The sequence below is a fragment of the Syngnathus floridae genome, chromosome 6 (genome assembly GCF_059516105.1).
Source record: "Syngnathus floridae isolate MCC-2025c chromosome 6, RoL_Sflo_1.0, whole genome shotgun sequence".
In the NCBI taxonomy this organism is placed as follows: domain Eukaryota; kingdom Metazoa; phylum Chordata; class Actinopteri; order Syngnathiformes; family Syngnathidae; genus Syngnathus; species Syngnathus floridae.
In genome coordinates this window covers 3,136,059-3,156,227 of record NC_142418.1, presented here as the reverse complement: position 1 = coordinate 3,156,227, position 20,169 = coordinate 3,136,059, and the positions used below count along the sequence as shown (strand labels likewise).

The following is a 20,169-nucleotide window of genomic DNA, read 5'->3' as shown; positions in this document are numbered from 1 at the left end:
GAATCATGATAAGTACAAACAATATAGAAACAAACTCAACCATGTGATCAGAGCTGCAAAAAAGAAGCATGCCAATGAAATCGTCAAAAGCACCAAGAACATGAAAACCTTGTGGTCTACAATAAAGGAATTCCTGAATAAAAAGAAATCATCCAATTCATTTCCCTCTGAGTGCATAATAAATGATAAGCCTTTATCAGATCCCAAAACAATTGCCTGTAAATTTAATGAATTCTTCACAGAAATTGGACCAACCTTCGCCAGACAAATTCCACAAGTAGCCGATAACCCAATCAATTACATTGAGACGAGTACTTCTGCAGCTTTTACTCTGACCCCAGCCACTGAACAAGAGCTTCATAACATAATTTCACCTCTTAAAAATAATTCTTCTGGTCGTGATCATTTTGATTCCAGACTTGTGAAAGAAGTTGAAATCTGAATTGTGAAACCCTTAGGTTACATTTTTAATTTGTCTTTCTCAAAGGGCATTGTCCCACAGGAACTCAAGTTGGCTAAAATTGTGCCAATCTTCAAAAATGATGACCCAACAGTTCTTACTACCGTATTTTCCGGACTATAAGTCGCTCCGGAGTATAAGTCGCACCAGCCATAAAATGCCCCAAAAAGTGAAAAAAAAACATATATAAGTCGCTCCGGAGTATAAGTCGCATTTTGGGGGCAATTTATTCGACAAAATCCCACACCAAAAACAGTCATGAACGAGCAACAACAGGCTAAACGATAGCAACAACAGGCTAAACGATAGGTATGCTAACGTGACAAACACAAACAAAGAGCTGAGAACGGGCCTGACGTAACATATAGAGTGATTAAGGACAACTATTACATGAATAACATGTTTATAAAAACATCAGTGTCACTCCAATTCATTAAATAGCAACAACAGGCTAAACGATAGGTATGCTAACGTGACAAACTCAAACAAAGAGCTGAGAACGGGCCTGACATAACATATAGAGTGATTAAGGACAACTATTACATGAATAACATGTTTATAAAACCATCGGTGTCACTCCAATTCATTAAATAGCAACAACAGGCTAAACGATAGGTATGCTAACGTGACAAACTCAAACAAAGAGCTGAGAACGGGCCTGACGTAACATATAGAGTGATTAAGGACAACTATTACATGAATAACATGTTTATAAAACCATCGGTGTCACTCCAATTCATTAAATAGCAACAACAGGCTAAACGATAGGTATGCTAACGTGACAAACACAAACAAAGAGCTGAGAACGGGCCTGACGTAACATATAGAGTGATTAAGGACAACTATTACATGAATAACATGTTTATAAAACCATCGGTGTCACTCCAATTCATTAAATCCATCGATCGTTCTTTGTCAACAATGGGTGCGCACGGCTGAGGGCGCTTGCGCTTCAAAATATTCCACAGGCTCATATAACGATAGATAAACTATATTTTAAATAACTATAATACAAGCCAATAATATTATCAAACCATCCGTGCACTTTAATTCCGTTAAATCCATCGATCAAATTCCTCGTCCTTTGTCAACATCGCCGCGTGTGCGCCCTGACGTCAGCCTCGTCTTTATTCCACAGATCTACTATATAACTATATTGTAGCGTTAACAAAGTACAAGGATAGACGTAGGTTTGGTAAACGGCTCTTTATTAAACAAAACAAACTTCCAAGCGTGTGGCGGTGTGGACTTCCAGACAGACCGGGCGTGCGTAATGGCCATGTCCGAGCCCCGCGCACCGTTCGCGGACAGCCACTCGGCCGAGCGCCGGCCCCCGACTCAGTAGAGACCGGGCGTGCGTAAATGCCATAATAGTTTTTCAAACCTTCTATGTCACTCCAAATCCTTAATTCCTTCAAACTCTTTGTCCTCCGTGTCACTTAGAAATGATCACCGCTAATGATGCCGGAGTCCTTGTGTGGGCACGTTTGTATGTAAACAACCGGCGTGCCGCGCTACTGACGTCACTTGAAATAGTAATCCATTGGTACATCACGGTTCTCCAAACTTTCTTTCTGCTGCTCGATTACTGTTTTCCGCTGCATATTTTACAACTTGAAGTTTGTAACCTGCAAAATATGAGTTTCTTTTTGGTGCCATTTTTCTTAAGCCCACCCAGTTGATGAGTCACGGCCAACGGTAAAATTTAGAGCGCCCTCATCCAGTTTCGTCTGAAAATATAATTTTTTTTTTGTTGTTTTATCAAAGTCAAAGTCTGCTTTATCGTCGATATATGTTTTTATATACTAAGACACACAAAGAGATTGAAATTACATTTCCACTATCCCTCAGTGAGATAGTACACATATGCATACAAGCAACACAAAAAAAACCAAGAAGGCACTAACAATGAATAAATAAGAGTGTTGAATAAATGATAAATAAACAAATAATAAATAATAATAAATATAAGAGGAGCAAAAATGGAGCAAGTGTACATACAGCAGACAGTGGACTTGGATATGGTGCTTTAAAGTGTTAATTGCTTTATTTGATGTTTTCTCTATTTTTTATGTTTTGAATATGTTCAAGATAAAGAAATAAAAGCATGTGAAGTGATCAACTATACTAAAAATAACATGGGAAGCGGTCAACTATACTTGTAAGTGATGTCTTAATGATCAAGTAAAAATTTGTGAAAAAAAACATATATAAGTCGCTCCTGAGTATAAGTCGCCCCCCCACCCAAACTATGAAAAAAAACGCGACTTATAGTCCGGAAATTACGGTAATTATCGCCCAATATCCATTTTACCTGTCATGTCCAAGATCTTGGAAAAACTTGCCCACAATAGACTGTGTACCTTCCTCGATACTCACAATATACTATATGAACACCAGTATGGCTTTCGCAAATCTCATTCAACATACATGACTATCTCTCATTTAACAGAAAAACTATACAAAGCTCATGATATGAAAGAATACTCTATTGCAGTTTTCCTTGATTTATCCAAGGCATTTGATACAATAGACCATGAGATTCTCTTTTCAAAATTAAAGCATATTGGTGTCTCTGATGTCTCACTGTCTTGGTTTGCCAGCTACTTGAAAGAGAGGAAACAATATGTCTCATTTAAGGGCTTTGACTCCCCCCAGTTAGACATCAAATGTGGAGTCCCACAAGGTTCCTTTCTTGGACCCCCGTTATTTTTAATTTATATTAACGATCTCTGTAGAGCCTCTCACCTTCTGTCAACCATCTTATTTGCTGATACTAGTGTTTATTCACATAGCAATCTCAAACACCTTCTCTCAGGAATAAACAACGAATTGACAACGTTTTCTCGGTGGTTCAAAGCAAATAAATTGTCATTGAATCTAAAAAAAACAAACTTCTTATTGTTCAACTGTGGGAAAAGTTGTTTGGGCAACAAAGATGTAGCGGTCTTTATTGACAATAAGTTAATTTCTCTATCTTCATCTGTCAAATTTCTGGGCATATTAATTGATGACAAACTATGCTGGAAACCTCATATTAGTACAATATCTTCTAAAATTGCTAGGAATACTGGGATTTTGAGCAAACTACGGCATACTTTGGACAGAAAAACAACTCTGATGCTCTATTACTCCCTAATCTACCCATATATCAATTATTGCAACGTAATTTGGGCCAGCACTCATCCTACCAAGTTGCATCACATCTATTGTCTACAAAAGCGGTGTGTCCAAATCATTATACATGCCAACTACCTTGCTCATTCACTCCCGCTATTCCAGGAACTATCAATTCTCAGCATATACCAGGTGAACTTTCTCCACACAGCTCAGTTGGCCTTCAAAGCAACCCACAATCTGTTTCCCATTACACTCAATAGCTTTTACAGGAAAAGGGAAGACTATCACTGTCATAACACCAGAAATAAAGCTAGACTTGAGTCATACAAACTTCCCTGTCTTTTCGTCCTCCATGTTTAGAACTGCTGTTAACACATATTCACAAATCACATGGGTATGCACTATGAACTATAGTAGTATTACCTGAGTGTGGGTGCTTGTTACCTTGGCTACTGTTATTATTTTGCCTTGATGATGCTATTATTTGTTTACTAAGGATTTATTACCATTATTTGTTTTTTAGGTTATTATTACCATCCGGTTGTAATTACACTGATTTTAATCCTACTTCAAATGGTAGGCTCATTGATTGATTAAATATTTTTTTTTGTCTTTAATTTTAACTTGAAGTCTGAGGGAGACACCTTATAAGCCTGTCAGGGTCTAGTCTTCCTTGCGCATGACTATTTTCTTTGAATTATTTTTTTTCTTCATGTGACATTTGTGTTGTTTTGTGTGTGCTAAATAAATAAATAAGAATTAATAATTGTTTTTATGTCTATGTGCGGCGACCTTGAGTGTCCTGAAAGGCGCCTTATAAATAAAATGTTTATTATTATTATTATCATTATTATTATTAAAACATACCTAAAATAAAACCCACAATACACCCATGACCCCTAGCGGCCAACAAGAAACACGACGTGCTATATCATCCAATACAAGAGTGTATAAATACATACATAAATACAAACCGGATTTGGTTGAAGTTTGGGAAATTGTGTAAAATGTAAATAAAAACAAAATACAACTATTTGAAAATATTTCTCAACCCATATTCAATTGAATACACTACAAAGACAACATATTTAATGTTCAAACTGATAAACGTAACTGTTTTTTGCCAAATAGTAATTAACTTGGAATTTCATGGCTGCAACACGTCCAGTAGAAGTTGGGAAAGGTGGCAAAAAATACTGAGAAAGCTGAGAAAAGCTCATCAAACACCTATTTGGAACATCCCACATGTGATCGGGCTAATTGGGAACAGGTGGGTACCATTATTGGGTATAAAAGGAGCCTCCCCAAACATGCTCAGTCATTCACAAGCAAGGATGTGGTGAGGTTCACCACTTTGTCCACAACTGCGTGAGAAAATAGTTGAACAGTTTAAGAACAACATTTGTGAAAGCAAACTTGCAAGGTATTTAGGGATTTCAACATGTACGGTCCATAATATCATCAAAAGGTTCAGAGAATATAGTGAAATCATTGCACGTAAGCGCCACGGCCGGAAACCAAGACTGAATTACCGTGACCTTCGATTCCTCAGACGGCTCTGCCTTAAAAACCGTCATGAGTGTGTAAGGGATATCACCAAATTGGCTCAGGAAAACTTCAGAAAACCACTGTTAGTAAATACAGTTCGTCACTACATCAGTAAGTGCGGCTTAAAACTCTACCATGCAAAGCAAAAAACGTTTATGAACAACATCCAGAAACGCCGCCCAGTTCTCTGGGCCCGAGCTCATGTAAAATGGACTGATGCACAATGAAAAAGTGTTTTGTGGTCTGATGAGTCCACTTTTCAAATCGTTTTTGGAAACACTGGACGTCCTGTCCTCCGGACCAAAGAGGATCCATCCAGACTGTTAACAATGCAAAGTTCAAAAGCCAGCATCTGTGATGGTATTGGGGTGAATTAGTTCCCATGGCATGGGTGACTTACATTTCTGTGAAGGCAACATAAATGCTGAAAAGTACATACAGATTTTGGAGCAACATATGCTGCCATCCAAGCGATGTCTTTTTCATGGACGCCGCTGCTTATTTCAGCAAGATAATGCCAAGCCACATTCTGCACATGTTACAATAGTGTGGCTTCGAAGTAAGAGTCCAGGTTCTCCCCTGGCCCGCTTGCAGTCCAGACCTGTCTCCCATTGAAAATGTGTCCCGCATTATGAAGCGTAAAATACGACAGGGAAGACCCCGGACTGTTGAATAACTGAAACGGTTCATCAAGCAAGAATGGGAAAGAATTCCACATGAAAAGCAAAGAGAATTAGTCTCCTCTCTTCCAAAACGTTTATTGAGTGTTATTAAAAGGAAAGGTGATGTAACGAAGTGGTAAACATGCCCTTTCCCAACTTCTACTGTACGTGTTGCAGCCATGAAATTCTAAGTTAATTGTTTGAAAAATAAAATAAAGTTTGAGTTTGAGCATTAAATATGTTGTCTTTGTAGTGTGTTCAACTGAATATAGGTTGACAATGATTTTCAAATCATTGTATTTTGTTTATATTTACATTTTACACAATTTCCCAATTTCAACTGAATCCGGTTTGTACATATACTGTAAGTACTCTATTTCATGGAGCATCGTTTATCGCAGGTGGTTCTGGAACGCATATCCCGCTATAAACTGGGGATCACTGTATACCAGAATTTGGGTCCCTGTGTCAAACAAAGTAGACTATTTTCATTATACAGCAATTTAAGACTGTGTGAAGCTGAGATATAACTTTTTACTTGGGGGCTATTCTGGATTGTATCCATACCAGCTTGAACTTGAACCCATGGATTTTTTTAAACCTTAGGCACATACCTGACGACCTAAAAATCCTAAACTTTTCGACAAGTGCACAATTTTCTTATTTTCTCCTAGCTAGTAGTGGCCTGGCCACCCCGACTGGATCACCACCTTATCGTGGTGGGGTGGTTTGCATGTCTCCATGACCCCTAGAGCTATGTCGGCTGGAGTATTGCACTCCTGGCAGGGTCACCCATGCCGAACAGGTCGAAGGGTAGAGACTAGACAAAGAGTGATTCCACTGGCCTTCCAGGTTGGGGTTTGGGCTGTGGGCTGATAACCCTCTCCTGGAAAAAAGCATTATTACAGAAACCATAAGCAAAGCGCACACACCAAATCAGGGGAACGCTGTAGCCAGTCCTGTAACCAGAGACACGATGATGCACAGGGGCCAAAGCCAACAGGACGCCCTTAGGCCGAATAGACCACTGCTGCACCCGAAAAACACCATGAAGATTGGAAACTGGAATGTACGAACACTATACGTAAGTGGCAACATCACACTAGCAGCAATATGTCCAACAGAGGAATGAACATCATGGGTATCAGCAAAACACACTGGACAGTACAAGGAAGAATGGAACTGGCAGAAGGAGAAACCATCATCTACTCAGGAAGAGACGACGACAACCATAGACAAGGCGTAGGCATACTCATGTCGAAGGCAACAACAAGAGCCCTGATTGACTGGATTCCAGTGAACAAAAGAATCATTCAAGCCAGGTACCACTCCCAACACATTAAGTTAACAATTGTACATATTTACGCACCCACAGAAGATGCAGAGCAAGAAAAGGACGAATTCTACACAAGACTGCAAGATGTACTAGATAGCAGGAACAAACATGACATGTTGATTGTAACAGGAGACATGAATGCCAAAGTAGGAGATGGACACCAAGATTACGGCAGGGTCATGGGCTAGCACGGACTGGGAAGGCTGAATAACAACGGAGAATGGTGGCGGCTGTGGCTCAGCCAGTAGAGTGGGTCGGTTAGTAACCGAAGGATTGGCGGTTCGATCACAGTCGCATGTCGGTGTGTCCTTGGGCAAGACACTTCACACACCTTGCCTCCAGGTCGCCATTGTAAATGAGAAATTGTTCTCAAATGGCTTACCTGGTAAAACATTGAATAAAAAAAATAAAAACATTTTAAAAAAGAATAAGAAAGACTGTGCGAAATGTGTGACATGAACGAACTAGTCATAGCAAGTACGCTGTTTCCACATAAAGGCATACACAAAGCAACGTGGGTATCTCCAGATGGGAAGACCAGGAATCAGATTGATCACACACTCATCAATAAACGATTTAGGAACTCAGTGAATAGTACACAGGTCTGCAGACATTGGAAGTGACCACTATCTTGTATGTACAACAATCAAGCTAAGACTGAAGAGACGACAAAAAGAAAGGAAAAACACCAGAATCAAGAATGAAATTGCAAAACTAAAGAACGAAAACATGTTAAAGACCTTCACTATCCGTCAAAGAAACAGGTACCAAGTACTGGAAGAGGACGAGTGAGGAGGAATAGGAGATGAAGAGGTAGAGCCTGACTTCCAAGTAATAGAGAGGGCATACACAGAAGTAGCGGAGGGAGTATTGGGTACACCATAGAAAAAGAAGAAACCATGGATCAGCAAGGAATCATGGAGCCTCGTAGAGCAAAGAGATGAAATAAATAAGAAGATCCTGGGAAGACATTCTGAAAGAATCAAGAAGCAGTTAGAAGAGAAGTATGCAGAGAAGAACAAAGAGGTGAAGAAAAGTATAAAACCAGACAAAAAGAAATGGATGGAGGACATTGCAAGTGAAGCTGAAGCAAGAAAACAACACAGACACTTTATGGACTAACAAAGACACTGTGCAACAAGAGACCCAGACAGAGCACAGCAGTACTAGACAAGGATGGTAACCTCATTAGTGGAAGGGATGCGATTGAGATGGATGGAACACTTCAAAGAAGTGTTAAATAGAACAGAGCCGGAAAACCCAATAACTGAAGAAGACAAATGTGAATTCAGCAACAGAACTGAAGAGATCACGGTAAATGAACCAACACTAAGTGAAGTCAAATAAACAATAAAAAGACTGCAGAATGGCAAGGCAGCAGGAATTGACTCCATCACAGCCGAATTATTAAAAGCAGATGTAGAGTTTTCGGCAATGAAAGTACACCAACTGTTACAGAAAACATGGAAACGTGAGAAGATCCCAACAAAGTGGAAGAGAGGACTAATCATCAAACTAGCGAAGAAGGGAAATCTCAAAAAATGCAAAAACTCGAGGCATAACCCTGCTCTCTGTAGTGGGAAACATACTGGGCAGGATTATAGTAGATCGAATAAAGAATGGAATCGATTGCAGGCTGAGAAAGTAACAAGCAGGTTACAGGACAGGTAGGAGAACAACAGAGCAAATCTTCATATTGAGAAACATAATTGAACAGGTAAATGAGTGGCAAGAAACACTATACTTGAACTTCTTAGACTTTGGAAAAGCCTTCGTCTCTGTACATCACGAAAGCCTGTGGATCATCATGAAGAAGTATGGAATTCCGGAGAAGATTGTGGGAATGGTCAAACTATTTTATGAAGACTTCCAGTGTGCGGTAGAAGACCAAGGGGAAGTATGTGAGTGGTTCAACATCAAAGCCGGCGTAAAACAAGGATGCAATATGTCACGGTTCTTGTTTTTAATTGTGATAGACTGGATAATGAGAAGAACAGTTCATGAGGGAGACAATGGAATTAGATAGACGTTGACATCAAAACTTGATGATTTGGACTTTGCAGATGATGTAGCATTACTCTCCTCTACAAAACACAATATGCAGAATAAAACAACCCGAATGGATGCAGAAGCCAAGCGAGTAGGACTCAAGATCAATACACAAAAGACAAAAACAATGAGGATAAATGCAAAAAAACAGGAACGAATCAAGATCAATGAGCAAGATATTGAGGATGTAGACCAGTTCACTTACTTGGGAGCAATAGTACGTAAAGAGGGAGGCGGAATGAAAGATCTGAAGAATAAGCTGTCAAAAGTGAGGGGCATTTATCAAACTTAAAAACATCAGGAGCTCCAATGACATCTTAAGAAGAACCAAGCTAAAGCTTTACAAGACGCTAGTAGTGCCAGTACTGCTGTATGGATGTGAAACGTGGAAAATGAATAAAGGGGACAGCAAGGCAATTAATGTGTTCCACAACCAATGCCTATGAAGAATACTCCGCATACATTGGCAAGACCACATCAGCACTAAAGACCTACCAGAGAGAGTTGAAATGGAGCCATTGAGTGAAGAAGTTATGATGCGTAGATGGAAAATGATTGGGCACATACTACGGCAGGACCACAACAACGACTGCAACACAGCCATGACCTGGGTACCAGAAGGAAAAAGAAGGAAAGGAAGACCGAAGACCACCTGGAGGCGTACTGTCGAGAAAGAAAGCAAAGAAGCAGGATGTAAGTCATGGTCTGAAGCGAGGACTGCAGCAGCTGACCGTGACAAGTGGAAGCGCTCTGTGAAGGCCTTATGTGCCATAAAGCACGAAGATAGATAGATAGATAGATAGATAGATAGATAGATAGATAGATAGATAGATAGATAGATAGATAGATAGATAGATAGATAGATAGAAGTGGCCTGGGCTGCGAAGGACCTTCATAGCTGCTCGCACCTCTAGTTTTTAATGTTAGTTTTGTCTGATTCAAGTCATTTCTGTGACCACTGTGGGGTTGTCCTTTACAATGGAGTTTTGTTCACAGTATATTTGTGTATAACCCCTGCAGGTTCGTGGCGCGTCGCGGAGCAACAACCAGGACATGGTGGACGACCTATTGACGCCTTGTTCACCTGGTGACCCTGATGCCCTTGAGATGACCTGGGTGGATGTGCCGAGTGATAAGCTACTTGAGCCAATAGTCTGCATGGTGAGCTATGTACACATTTCAGGATTTAATACACAAGTGAAGAAGGCTATGTTTTACGCTTCTGATCGTGAGAGGGACCCAAAGTGCAGAAATGAGATTTGAAATTACAGTAATCTCTCGTTTATCGCAGATAATTGGTTCCAAAAACCACCCGCAAGAAGTGAAATTCGCGAAGTACGGTCACCCTCTCATCTGTACATTTTTTTGTGTCAATCAATGTATATGAAACCATTTAAGTGCATACCGTAATTTCCGGATTATAAATTGGTTTTTTTTCCATAGTTTGGGTGGGGGGGGCGATTTATACTCAGGAGCGACTTATATATGTTTTTTTTCACAAATCTTTACTTGATCATTAAGACATCACTTACAAGTATAGTTGACCACTTCCCATGTTATTTTTAGCATAGTTGATCACTTCACATGCTTTTATATCTTTATCTTGAACATATTCAAAACATAAAAAATAGAGAAAACATCAAATAAAGCAATTAACACTTTAAAGCACCATATCCAAGTCCACTGCCCGCTGTATGTACACTTGCTCCATTTTTGCTCCTCTTATATTTATTATTATTATTTGTTTATTTATCATTTATTCAACACTCATTTATTCATTGTTTGTGCCTTCTTGGGTTTTTTTTGTGTTGCTTGTATGCATATGTGTACTATCTCACCGAGGGATAATAGCCGAGGGATAATGGGAACGTAATTTCAATCTCTTTGTGTGTCTTGGTATATGAAAAAAAATCAACAATAAAGCAGACTTTGACTTTGATAAAACAACCAAATAAACAAAACAAAAAACTACATCTGAAAAAAGTTTTATTTTCAGACGAAACTGGATGAGGGCAGTCTAAATTTCACCGTTGGCCGTGACTCATCAACTGGGTAGGTTTAAGAAAAATGGCACCAAAAAGAAACTCATATTTTGCAGGTTACAAACTTCAAGTTGTAAAATATGCAGCTGAAAACAGTAATCGAGCAGCAGAAAGAAAGTTTGGAGAACCGTGAAGAGATTACAATTTCAAGTGACTTCAGTGGCGCGGCGCGGCAGTTGTTTACATAAAGGACAAACGTACCCACGTAAGGACGACGGGCTTCATTAGCGGTGATAATTTCTAAGTGACACAGAGGACAAAGAGTTTGAAGGAATTAAGGATTTTGAGTGACATAGAAGGTCTGAAAAACTATTATGGCTTTTACGCACGCCCGGTCCTACTCTACTAAGTCGGGGGCCGGCGGTTGGCCGAGTGGCTGTCCGCGAATGGTGCATGGGGCTCGGACATGGCCATTATGCATGCCCGGTCCTATGCCATGGAGCTCTCTTCCACCTCCGTGGCTGGAAGTGCACGCCGCTACACGCTTGGAAGTTTGTTTTGTTTAATAAAGAGCCGTTTACCAAACCCACGTCTATCCTTGTACTTTGTTAACGCTACAATATAGTTATATACTAGATCTGCGGAATAAAGACGAGGCTGACGTCAGGGCGCACGCGCGGCGATGTTGACAAAGGACGAGGAATTTGATCAATGGATTTAATGGATTTAAAGTGCACGGATGGTTTGATAATATTATTGCTTATTATAGTTATTTGAAATATAGTTTATCTATCGTTATATGAGCCTGTGGAATATTTTGAAGTGCAAGCGCCCTCAGCCACGCGCACCCATTGTTGACAAAGAACGATCGATGGATTTAATGAATTGGAGCGACACCGAGGATTTTATAAACGTGTTTTTCATGTAATCGTTTTCTTTAATAACTATATGTTACGTCAGGCCCATTCTCAGCTCTTCGTTTGTGTTGTCACGTTAGCATACCTATCGTTTAGCCTGTTGCTATCGTATCGAACGATCAATGGATTTAATGAATTGGAGTGACACCGATGGTTTTATAAACATGTTATTTATGTAATAGTTGTCCTAAATCACTCTATATGTTACGGCAGGCCCGTTCTCAGCTCCTCGTTTGTGTTTGTCACGTTAGCATACCTATCGTTTAGCTTGTTGCTATCGTATCGAACGATCGATGGATTTAATGAATTGACACCGATGGATTTAATGAATTGACACCGATGGTTTTATAAACATGTTATTCATGTAATAGTTGTCCTTAATCACTCTATATGTTACGTCAGGCCTGTTCTCAGCTCTTTGTTTGTGTTTGTCACGTTAGCATACCTATCGTTTAGCCTGCTGTTGCTATCGTTTCGCCTGTTGTTGCTCGTTCATGACTGTTTTTGGTGTGGGATTTTGTCGAATAAATTGCCCCCCATAATGCGACTTATATATGTTTTTTTTTCACTTTTTCGGACATTTTATGGCTGGTGCAACTTACACACCGGAGCGACTTATAGTCTGGAAAATACGGTATTTTATGATTAGAACATTAAATAATTGTTTCAAACATGTAAATAATACATTAATAGTATAAATAACATACAGAAAATGTTGTATAAATATTGAAAATGTAAATATTATACGTGTGTGCGTGTAACATGTTAACAAGAAGTACTGGGCAGGCTAACGAGTTAGCGGAAAGATGCTAATTTGTGAACGTGCTAAAACGGACGTCTAAAGGAATGTAAATGAACATTTGGAGGAATACTACATTGTCCTAAAGGTTGGTCGAGACATGGGCAAACTACGGCCCGCGGGCCACATCTGGCCCACAGGGCCATTTAATCCGGCCCGCCAAACCTGAATAAATTGTATTATTAAAAAATGTTGTCGTCGTTTTCCCTGCAATTATTATGTTTCCCTAATAAATGGGGAAACGCCCGCCCGCGCATTTACTCCCGGAAGCCGTGTCAGAAAGCTCGGTGCACACTCACAAGTGTGTGTACAGTCCGTACTAAGTAGTACGGACCCGGTGCACTCCGTGCTCTATTTCCATCAGTGCTGAATTCCGAGTGTGGGCTGTGACGTCAGCATTCTCGTAATTCACGCGCTGATCTTTCAGTTACAGTTTTACGCTCATGCCACCCACAAACCTTCCCTGGAATCCTTCCATTAAAATGAGTGGCCCGAGGAAAAGAGTCAAAGTCAAGTCAAAATCTGCTTTATTGTCAATTTATTCACGTCAAGACATACAAAGAGATCGAAGTTGCGTTTCCTTTTATCCCACAGTGACAAGACATATTACACTCAATTGGTCCACAGACAAACAAAACATTCAAGTTAACAATACAAAAAGTAAAAATAAGAAGGCACATACAATGAATAAATAAGAGCAATGAATAAATAAGAGCAACATCGGTGAAATGGAGCAATTGTGCATACAGCAGACAATCAGTGTATAGCGCAAAAGTACAGTAGGAGTAGCGCAAGTGGAGTAGTGCAAAGCAGCCATCGTGGCCCAAAAGGCCAGGACGTTATGCAGCCGAGAGTGGAGGGGGGAGAGGGGAGAGGGGGGAGAGAGTTCAGGATCCTAACACCCTGGAGTATGAAGCTGTTGGTGAGTCTGTTGGTGCGGGAGCGCAGGCTTCTGTACCTCTTCCCAAAGGGCAGTAGATCAAAAAAGAAAGGTGGACATTGAGTCCCGAGTGTTTAAAACAACAGAGTGGACAATTTGACTCGGCCCACAAGTGTGAGCAGACGTTCAGCCACATGAATGTCAATAAAGCCCGTCACAGATCTAGGTTAACGAACCGACACCTCGGCTCTATCCTAAGAATTACCACAACAAAGTTTACTCCTGACCACGATGCACTAGCAAAAAAAGGAGACCAACAATACTATTGATTTCTTTACTTTATTTAGATGTATTCTTTCACTGATTCTTCAAGATGATTTATTTGGTCAGAATATTTGCCGTTTGATGTGATTTTGCCTCATTAGATAAACTTATTTCATAAATCTTACCTGCAGGCGCTGAAGTGATGGAAACTCTTTTTCATAATAACAGTGTCGTATTTAATGAGAATCACTGATAGTAGGTTTTTGGTGAAATGTTTTATTAATGCTGTTAATAAATGCATTTGTTTTCAAAAAGCTTTTTGTGAATATCCATGGTTTGCTACTTACTAAAAGTAAAAACCTTTTGTGCAATGACCTTTACATGTCATTTCTATCACCGTTTTGGCCTGAATATAAGACGATCTTTTTCGCGTTGAAATAGGACTGAAAAAGTGGGGGTCGTCTTATATTCGAGGTCTAGACATTATACCGATTTTCACTTGTGCGCAGCGGTAAATTAAAGGTTGCTGGTATCGACTGAGTATGTTGCTGTGATCGTGCGCGTCTTTGACACAGTGAGTATATACATTTCATTGTTACTACTGTCCACTGTTGTGCCGTTTGTCCGATTGCGGTTTGCTTCGTGTGCGCGCCGTTTGATTGACGGCTTCTTTAAGTTTGCCTCGCATCGTACGAGTAGCCGTTACGCAGCGGCATGGCGACTAACGGTCGCCAGCAAATGTAGTTTGTTGTCTTGATCCATCGAACTTATGCTTGGTGTGTTGCAGAGAGTATTTCATTTATGGTTATTTATTTTTATTTTTTTCCCCCAATAATTCAGTAAAGCAATCAAAACTGAACCACGTCTTCCCTCCTGTGTTCTGACCGACACCCAGGGGCGAAAAGAGCATAACCATCCGACTCAACCCCCTATACAGTCCTCAGGCTCCCCAACAATAGCGGTAGCAGTTTGCATTATTTTATTGCAATGTTTTTCCTTATTCAGATTTGTTTCAAGTTATTGCAATTTTGTTGTTTTATTACAGTAGATTGGTATTTTTACATTTCAAAAACCAGAAGCCATTCATTTACAAATGTGATTCTACATATTTAAATGTTCAGATATAAAGATGTGATAGACAGTTTTTGCATGATTTGAATGAGACAAAATAACATGCTTTTTCTCTTGAATATATTGTTATAATCATTTGTTTCAGATGTAATTATTTTCTGTATAAAAATTAAATTTGGTGTTCAAATAGTCTTTTTTCAAACTTGAGTCTTGAAAAAGAGGGGGTCATCTTATAATCGGGGTCGTTTTATATTCGGGCCAATACGATACTTCACACAAACACTACATCTATCTGCTCCTGGTACGGCCCCCGGTCAAAATTTAGAACCCAATTCGCCCCGCCAGTCAAAAAGTTTGCCCACTCCTGGGTTAGACACGTGATCATTCATTTATCTTGTTGGGAGACCCATTTACATCGTCAATAACTCCTGTACCACTGTAACCGACATATGTCCACGAACGTAAAACAGGAAGTGGTATCGCCTGAAAACGGCCTTCAAAATAAATCACCCTATCTCAAATCAAAGCACGGCTGAATAACATAAATAACATGGAAAATTCTTAACACATACTGTAAATATGTTTTTAGAACAACTTTTATTATTATAATTTTTTTCATAACAAGGTTCAAGTGTACATACTGTAAATATGTTTTTAGAACTCTTTTATTATTATAACAATTTACCTATAACAACGTACAACACTGTAAATATGTTTTTAAAACTCGTATTATTTTAACAATTGTTTTATAAAAAGTTACAAGTGTACGCACTGCAATTGTGTGGGCACTCCTTGCCTTCTGCTGGCGTGTGGGCAACGTTCGTGCCATAATTCCTCAATTTAGAAGTTTTATTTCGACTTTTTTTTTTTTTAAATTTGGAAAAAAAATCCACGATGTAGTGAAACCACGATAAACAAACCGCGATGTAGCGAGGGATTACTGTATATTTATTGCACAACAGGTGGTGTAATAAGGAATGGAGTGGCCACAGGTGGAGCGTTACTGGTCAGCAACTAGGATCTCAAAGTTGAGTCATTGCGACATTGCAGGAAGCAAGCGGGTGTACAGCAAATGTGGGCAAGATGACAGGCTGGGAACAAGGACAAAAAATAGATCAGGCTAAATATTCAAAGGTCTCAAGCAAAATAAATTGATTTGCTAGGTCTACATACTCATCTAATAACTCCACAAACTGGTTGCGCAGTTAGAGTTTGAGGCCCTGTCTACACAGAAACAGAGCCGTTCCTTAAAATAATCCTGTAAACATATAAACGAGCGAACAAAGCACGAAGACGCTGATTGGCTGTAATGTTTATGCCAAGTCTGAAATGACACTGTAGCACAGCCACCGATAGTCACCAGAAAACACGATGATAAAAGAAAAGAAAAGAAAAAAGAAGAATGGGTGAAAAAGAGTACCATAATTTTCGGACTAAAAGTCGCTCCGGAATGTAGGTCGCTTTAGCCATAAAATGCCCAATAACGTGAAAAAAAACATATAAGTCACTCCGGAGTGTAAATCGCATTTTGGGGGGGAAATTTATTCGACAAAATCCAACACCAAGACCAGACATGAACGAGCAACAACAGGCTAAACGATAGGTAACGTGACATAAACCCAAACAAAGAGATGAGAACGGGCCTGACGTAACATTCAGAGTTATTCAAAAGACTATTACATAAATAACACGTTAATAAAACCATCCGTGTCACTCGATTTCATTAAGTCCATCGATCGTCAACAATGCGTGCGCGCCGCTGACGGCGCTTGCACTTCAAAATATTCCACAGTCCCATATAACGATATATAAATTATATATCAAATAACTATTATATAAGCAATAATGTTATCAAACCGTCTGTGTCACTCCAAATCATTAAATCCATCGATCGTCCTTTGTCAACAATGGGTGCGCGTGGCTGACGGCGCTTGCACTTGAAAATATTCCAAAGGCCCATATGACGATATATAAATTATATATCAAATAACTATTATATAAGCAATAAAGTTATCAAACCATCTGTGTCACTCCAAATCATTAAATCCATCGATCGTCCTTTGTCAACAATGGGTGCGCGCGGCTGACGGCGCTTGCCCTTCAAAATATTCCACAGGCCCATATAACGATATATAAATTAGATATCAAATAACTATTATACAAGCAATACTATTATCAACCCATCTGTGCACTCTAAATCATTAAATCCATTGAGCAAATTCCTCGTCCTTTGTCAACAACGCCGCGCGTGCACCGTGACGTCAGCCTCGTTGTTATTCCACAGATCTACTATATAACTATATTGTAGCGTTAACAAAGTTCAAGGAAAGACGTGGGTTTGGTAAACGGCTCTTTATTTAACAAAAAAAAATTTCCAGGCGTGTGGCGGCGTGGACTTCCAGCCACGGAAGTGGAAGAGAGCTCCATAGAATAGGACCGGGCGTGCGTAAAAGCCATGACCGAGCCCTATCCACCGTCCCCGGACAGCCACCCGGCCGAGCGCCGGCCCCAGACTTCCATCCACGGAGGTGAAAGATAGCTCCATAGAATAGGACCGGGCGTGTGTAAAAGCCATGACCGAACCCCATCCACCATCCCCGGACAGCCACCCGGCCGATCGCTGGCCCCAGACTTCCATCCACAGAGGTGAAAGAGAGCTCCATAGAATAGGACCGGGCGTGAGTAAAAGCCATAATAGTTTTTCAAACCTTCTGTGTCACTCCAAATCCTTAAATCCTTCAAACTCTTCATCCTCCATGTCACTTAGAAACAAAGCCGCTAATGATGCCGGTAGTACGTGGGGCCCTTCGTTTATCGCGGTTTCACTTTTTCTTTTTGAAAATTTTTGAAAAAAACCCACATATAAGTCGTTCCTTATTATAAGTCGCCCCGCACCCAAACTATGAAAAAAACGTTACTTATAGTCCGAAAATTGCGGTAGTTGCAATATTGGCCAGTATTTCACCACGATCATAGAAGTAAAGTTTTTTTCTGAGATTGGTGATCACACCATTATCCATAGAGATGGCAGGTTCGAGTGTGAAGTGCTTCAAATATACTCGGAATGTTTGTGCTTCAATGACAGCAACATGAGCTACATCAAGGGGATGAAAGAGCAGTCTCAGAAGGAACCATTCTCTCACAATAAATATATATATACGTATATATCGATTGATATATTTTTTAGGGAGACTGTTAATTTAACTACTTAAATGTTTTCTTTCATAAAGTATGTTTGACATGTATGCATCTTTATTATAACAAGAGTACTTGTGAACAGTAACAACAAAATAACAGGGCAGGGTTGTATTTAGCGCTTACACTTACTTTTTAGATGAATTTTCAGAATTTGTGGATTTGTGGACTTGGTGACTCATGCCGATAATACAATAATTATCTGTGACAATATATGAAGCTACTGTCAGAACCACTTACCGTGCCGTTTCAGACAATAATCGATACTTTTGGTTTCACACAGGCAATAAATGAAGCAATGCATAAAAACGGTAATACTTTAGATTTGGTACTATCCCGAGGTCTGGCAACCTCAAATGTAATGTTGTTATTGCATATTGCTGTTATGGCTAACTTGTACCTAAAACCTCTTAACGATACTGGTTTTCATTTAAGGTCTGATGTGTGTTTGCCTAGGTTTCGACACTCCAAAAACACCATGATTTTTCTTTGTAAGCAGCGAATTGCCACAGCAACAGCGTGCTATAAAATAAAAAGCTTTCAATAACTTTTCATCCTAAACATATTTAGATGAAACACCCAAAGTTTGAAAACCATCTAAAAATGTTCTAGAAGTTTCTTAAAATATCCATCCATCCATCTTCTTCGGCTTATCCGCGGTCGGGCAGAAGCTTTAGGAGGGACGCCCAGACTTCCCTCTCCCCAGCCACTTCGTCCAGCTCATCCCGGGGGATCCCAAGGCCTTCTCAGGCCAGCGGAGAGACATAGTCTCTCCAGCACGTCCTGGGTCGTCCATTGGGTCTCCTACCGGTGTGACATGGCCGGAACTCCATCTCATTAGAATGTCCAGGAGGCATTCTAATGAGATGCACGAGCCACCTCATCTGGCTCCTCTCTTGTTTAAAAAATAAAGATCTGTTGCGTGAAAGAACAATTTTGGACTATATCTTCACATTTACAGAAGTCTTGTTGAAATACGACTTCTGTAAATGTGACGAAATAGTCCAACATTGTTCTTTCACACTACAGACCTTTTTTTTGTACTCGTGTATGGCAACTTTAAAATATAAAGTTTTCCGCCAGGCCCAATGTTTCTGTAAAATTTGGTGCGTTTTTTGTTCGCATTCAGTTCCTCAAAAATGTGTGTCTTTATAGAGAATAATACTAAGAATTTCTATAAAAACCATAGGGTCCTCGCAGCGTTCACTGCTTGTGCCTAATAATTATGTCAAGAATTTTTATGAAACTATTGTCCTCTAAGCGTTATATATTGAAATCATACAATTGAACTGTATGTATAATTATTTTTATCCGATTACATAATATGCTAATAATGTTATATAAATGCTGCAATAACTGTTACATTCTAATGTTCATGACAAAATGTAAAAAATATGGCAATTTGGACAATTATAAAAGTGAAGTTCTATAATCTCAGTGATTCAATTACTGGTTTGATTTATAACATGCAACGTTAATGAAATGGAGATGGATGCTACACTGCTCACAGGCTGGTCTTGATCTAGTTGGCTGCAGGCTGAAAAGCAAGAGCTGCATGTGATCAGCAGTGAAACGCATTGATCGACATATCGATACAAGAGAAAAAAAAAACACTGCTAGGCAGGCCACTGCTCGTAGCCGCTGCTGCTGGCACCTGCTTCCTCAAAATACCGTATTGGCCCGAATAATAATAATAAAATAATATATAAACGAAGTGGAAGAGTGGATACATAGTGCGACTGCGGGAGCCTGAGATAAAGCGTGCTTAGAAGTGCTCCTACAGCTCTAAGCTAATCAGCAGCAAGGATACAGATCATCATGTTCGCATTGGTCTCGACCCTCTACCGGCCAATAGTGTGCTGTAAAGTCAGGCTCCAAGTGACGCC

General features: G+C 39.8%; 1 protein-coding gene across 4 annotated transcripts in view; it reads left to right on the top strand.

The window, feature by feature from the left end:
* Positions 1 to 20,169, top strand: part of vps4a (vacuolar protein sorting 4 homolog A) — a 123,495-nt gene that overhangs the window by 80,425 nt on the left and 22,901 nt on the right. For 2 of the 4 annotated variants that reach the window (XM_088377797.1, XM_088377794.1), the window contains one exon: positions 10,196 to 10,336. The exons of 1 other annotated variant lie outside the window; for it this stretch is intronic. In XM_088377797.1, coding sequence (XP_088233923.1) covers positions 10,196 to 10,336 — 141 coding nt within the window. Of the gene's footprint in view, positions 1 to 10,195; positions 10,337 to 14,857; positions 15,276 to 20,169 lie in introns of those variants that run through there. One more of the 4 variants, XM_088377795.1, reaches the window with a different exon arrangement.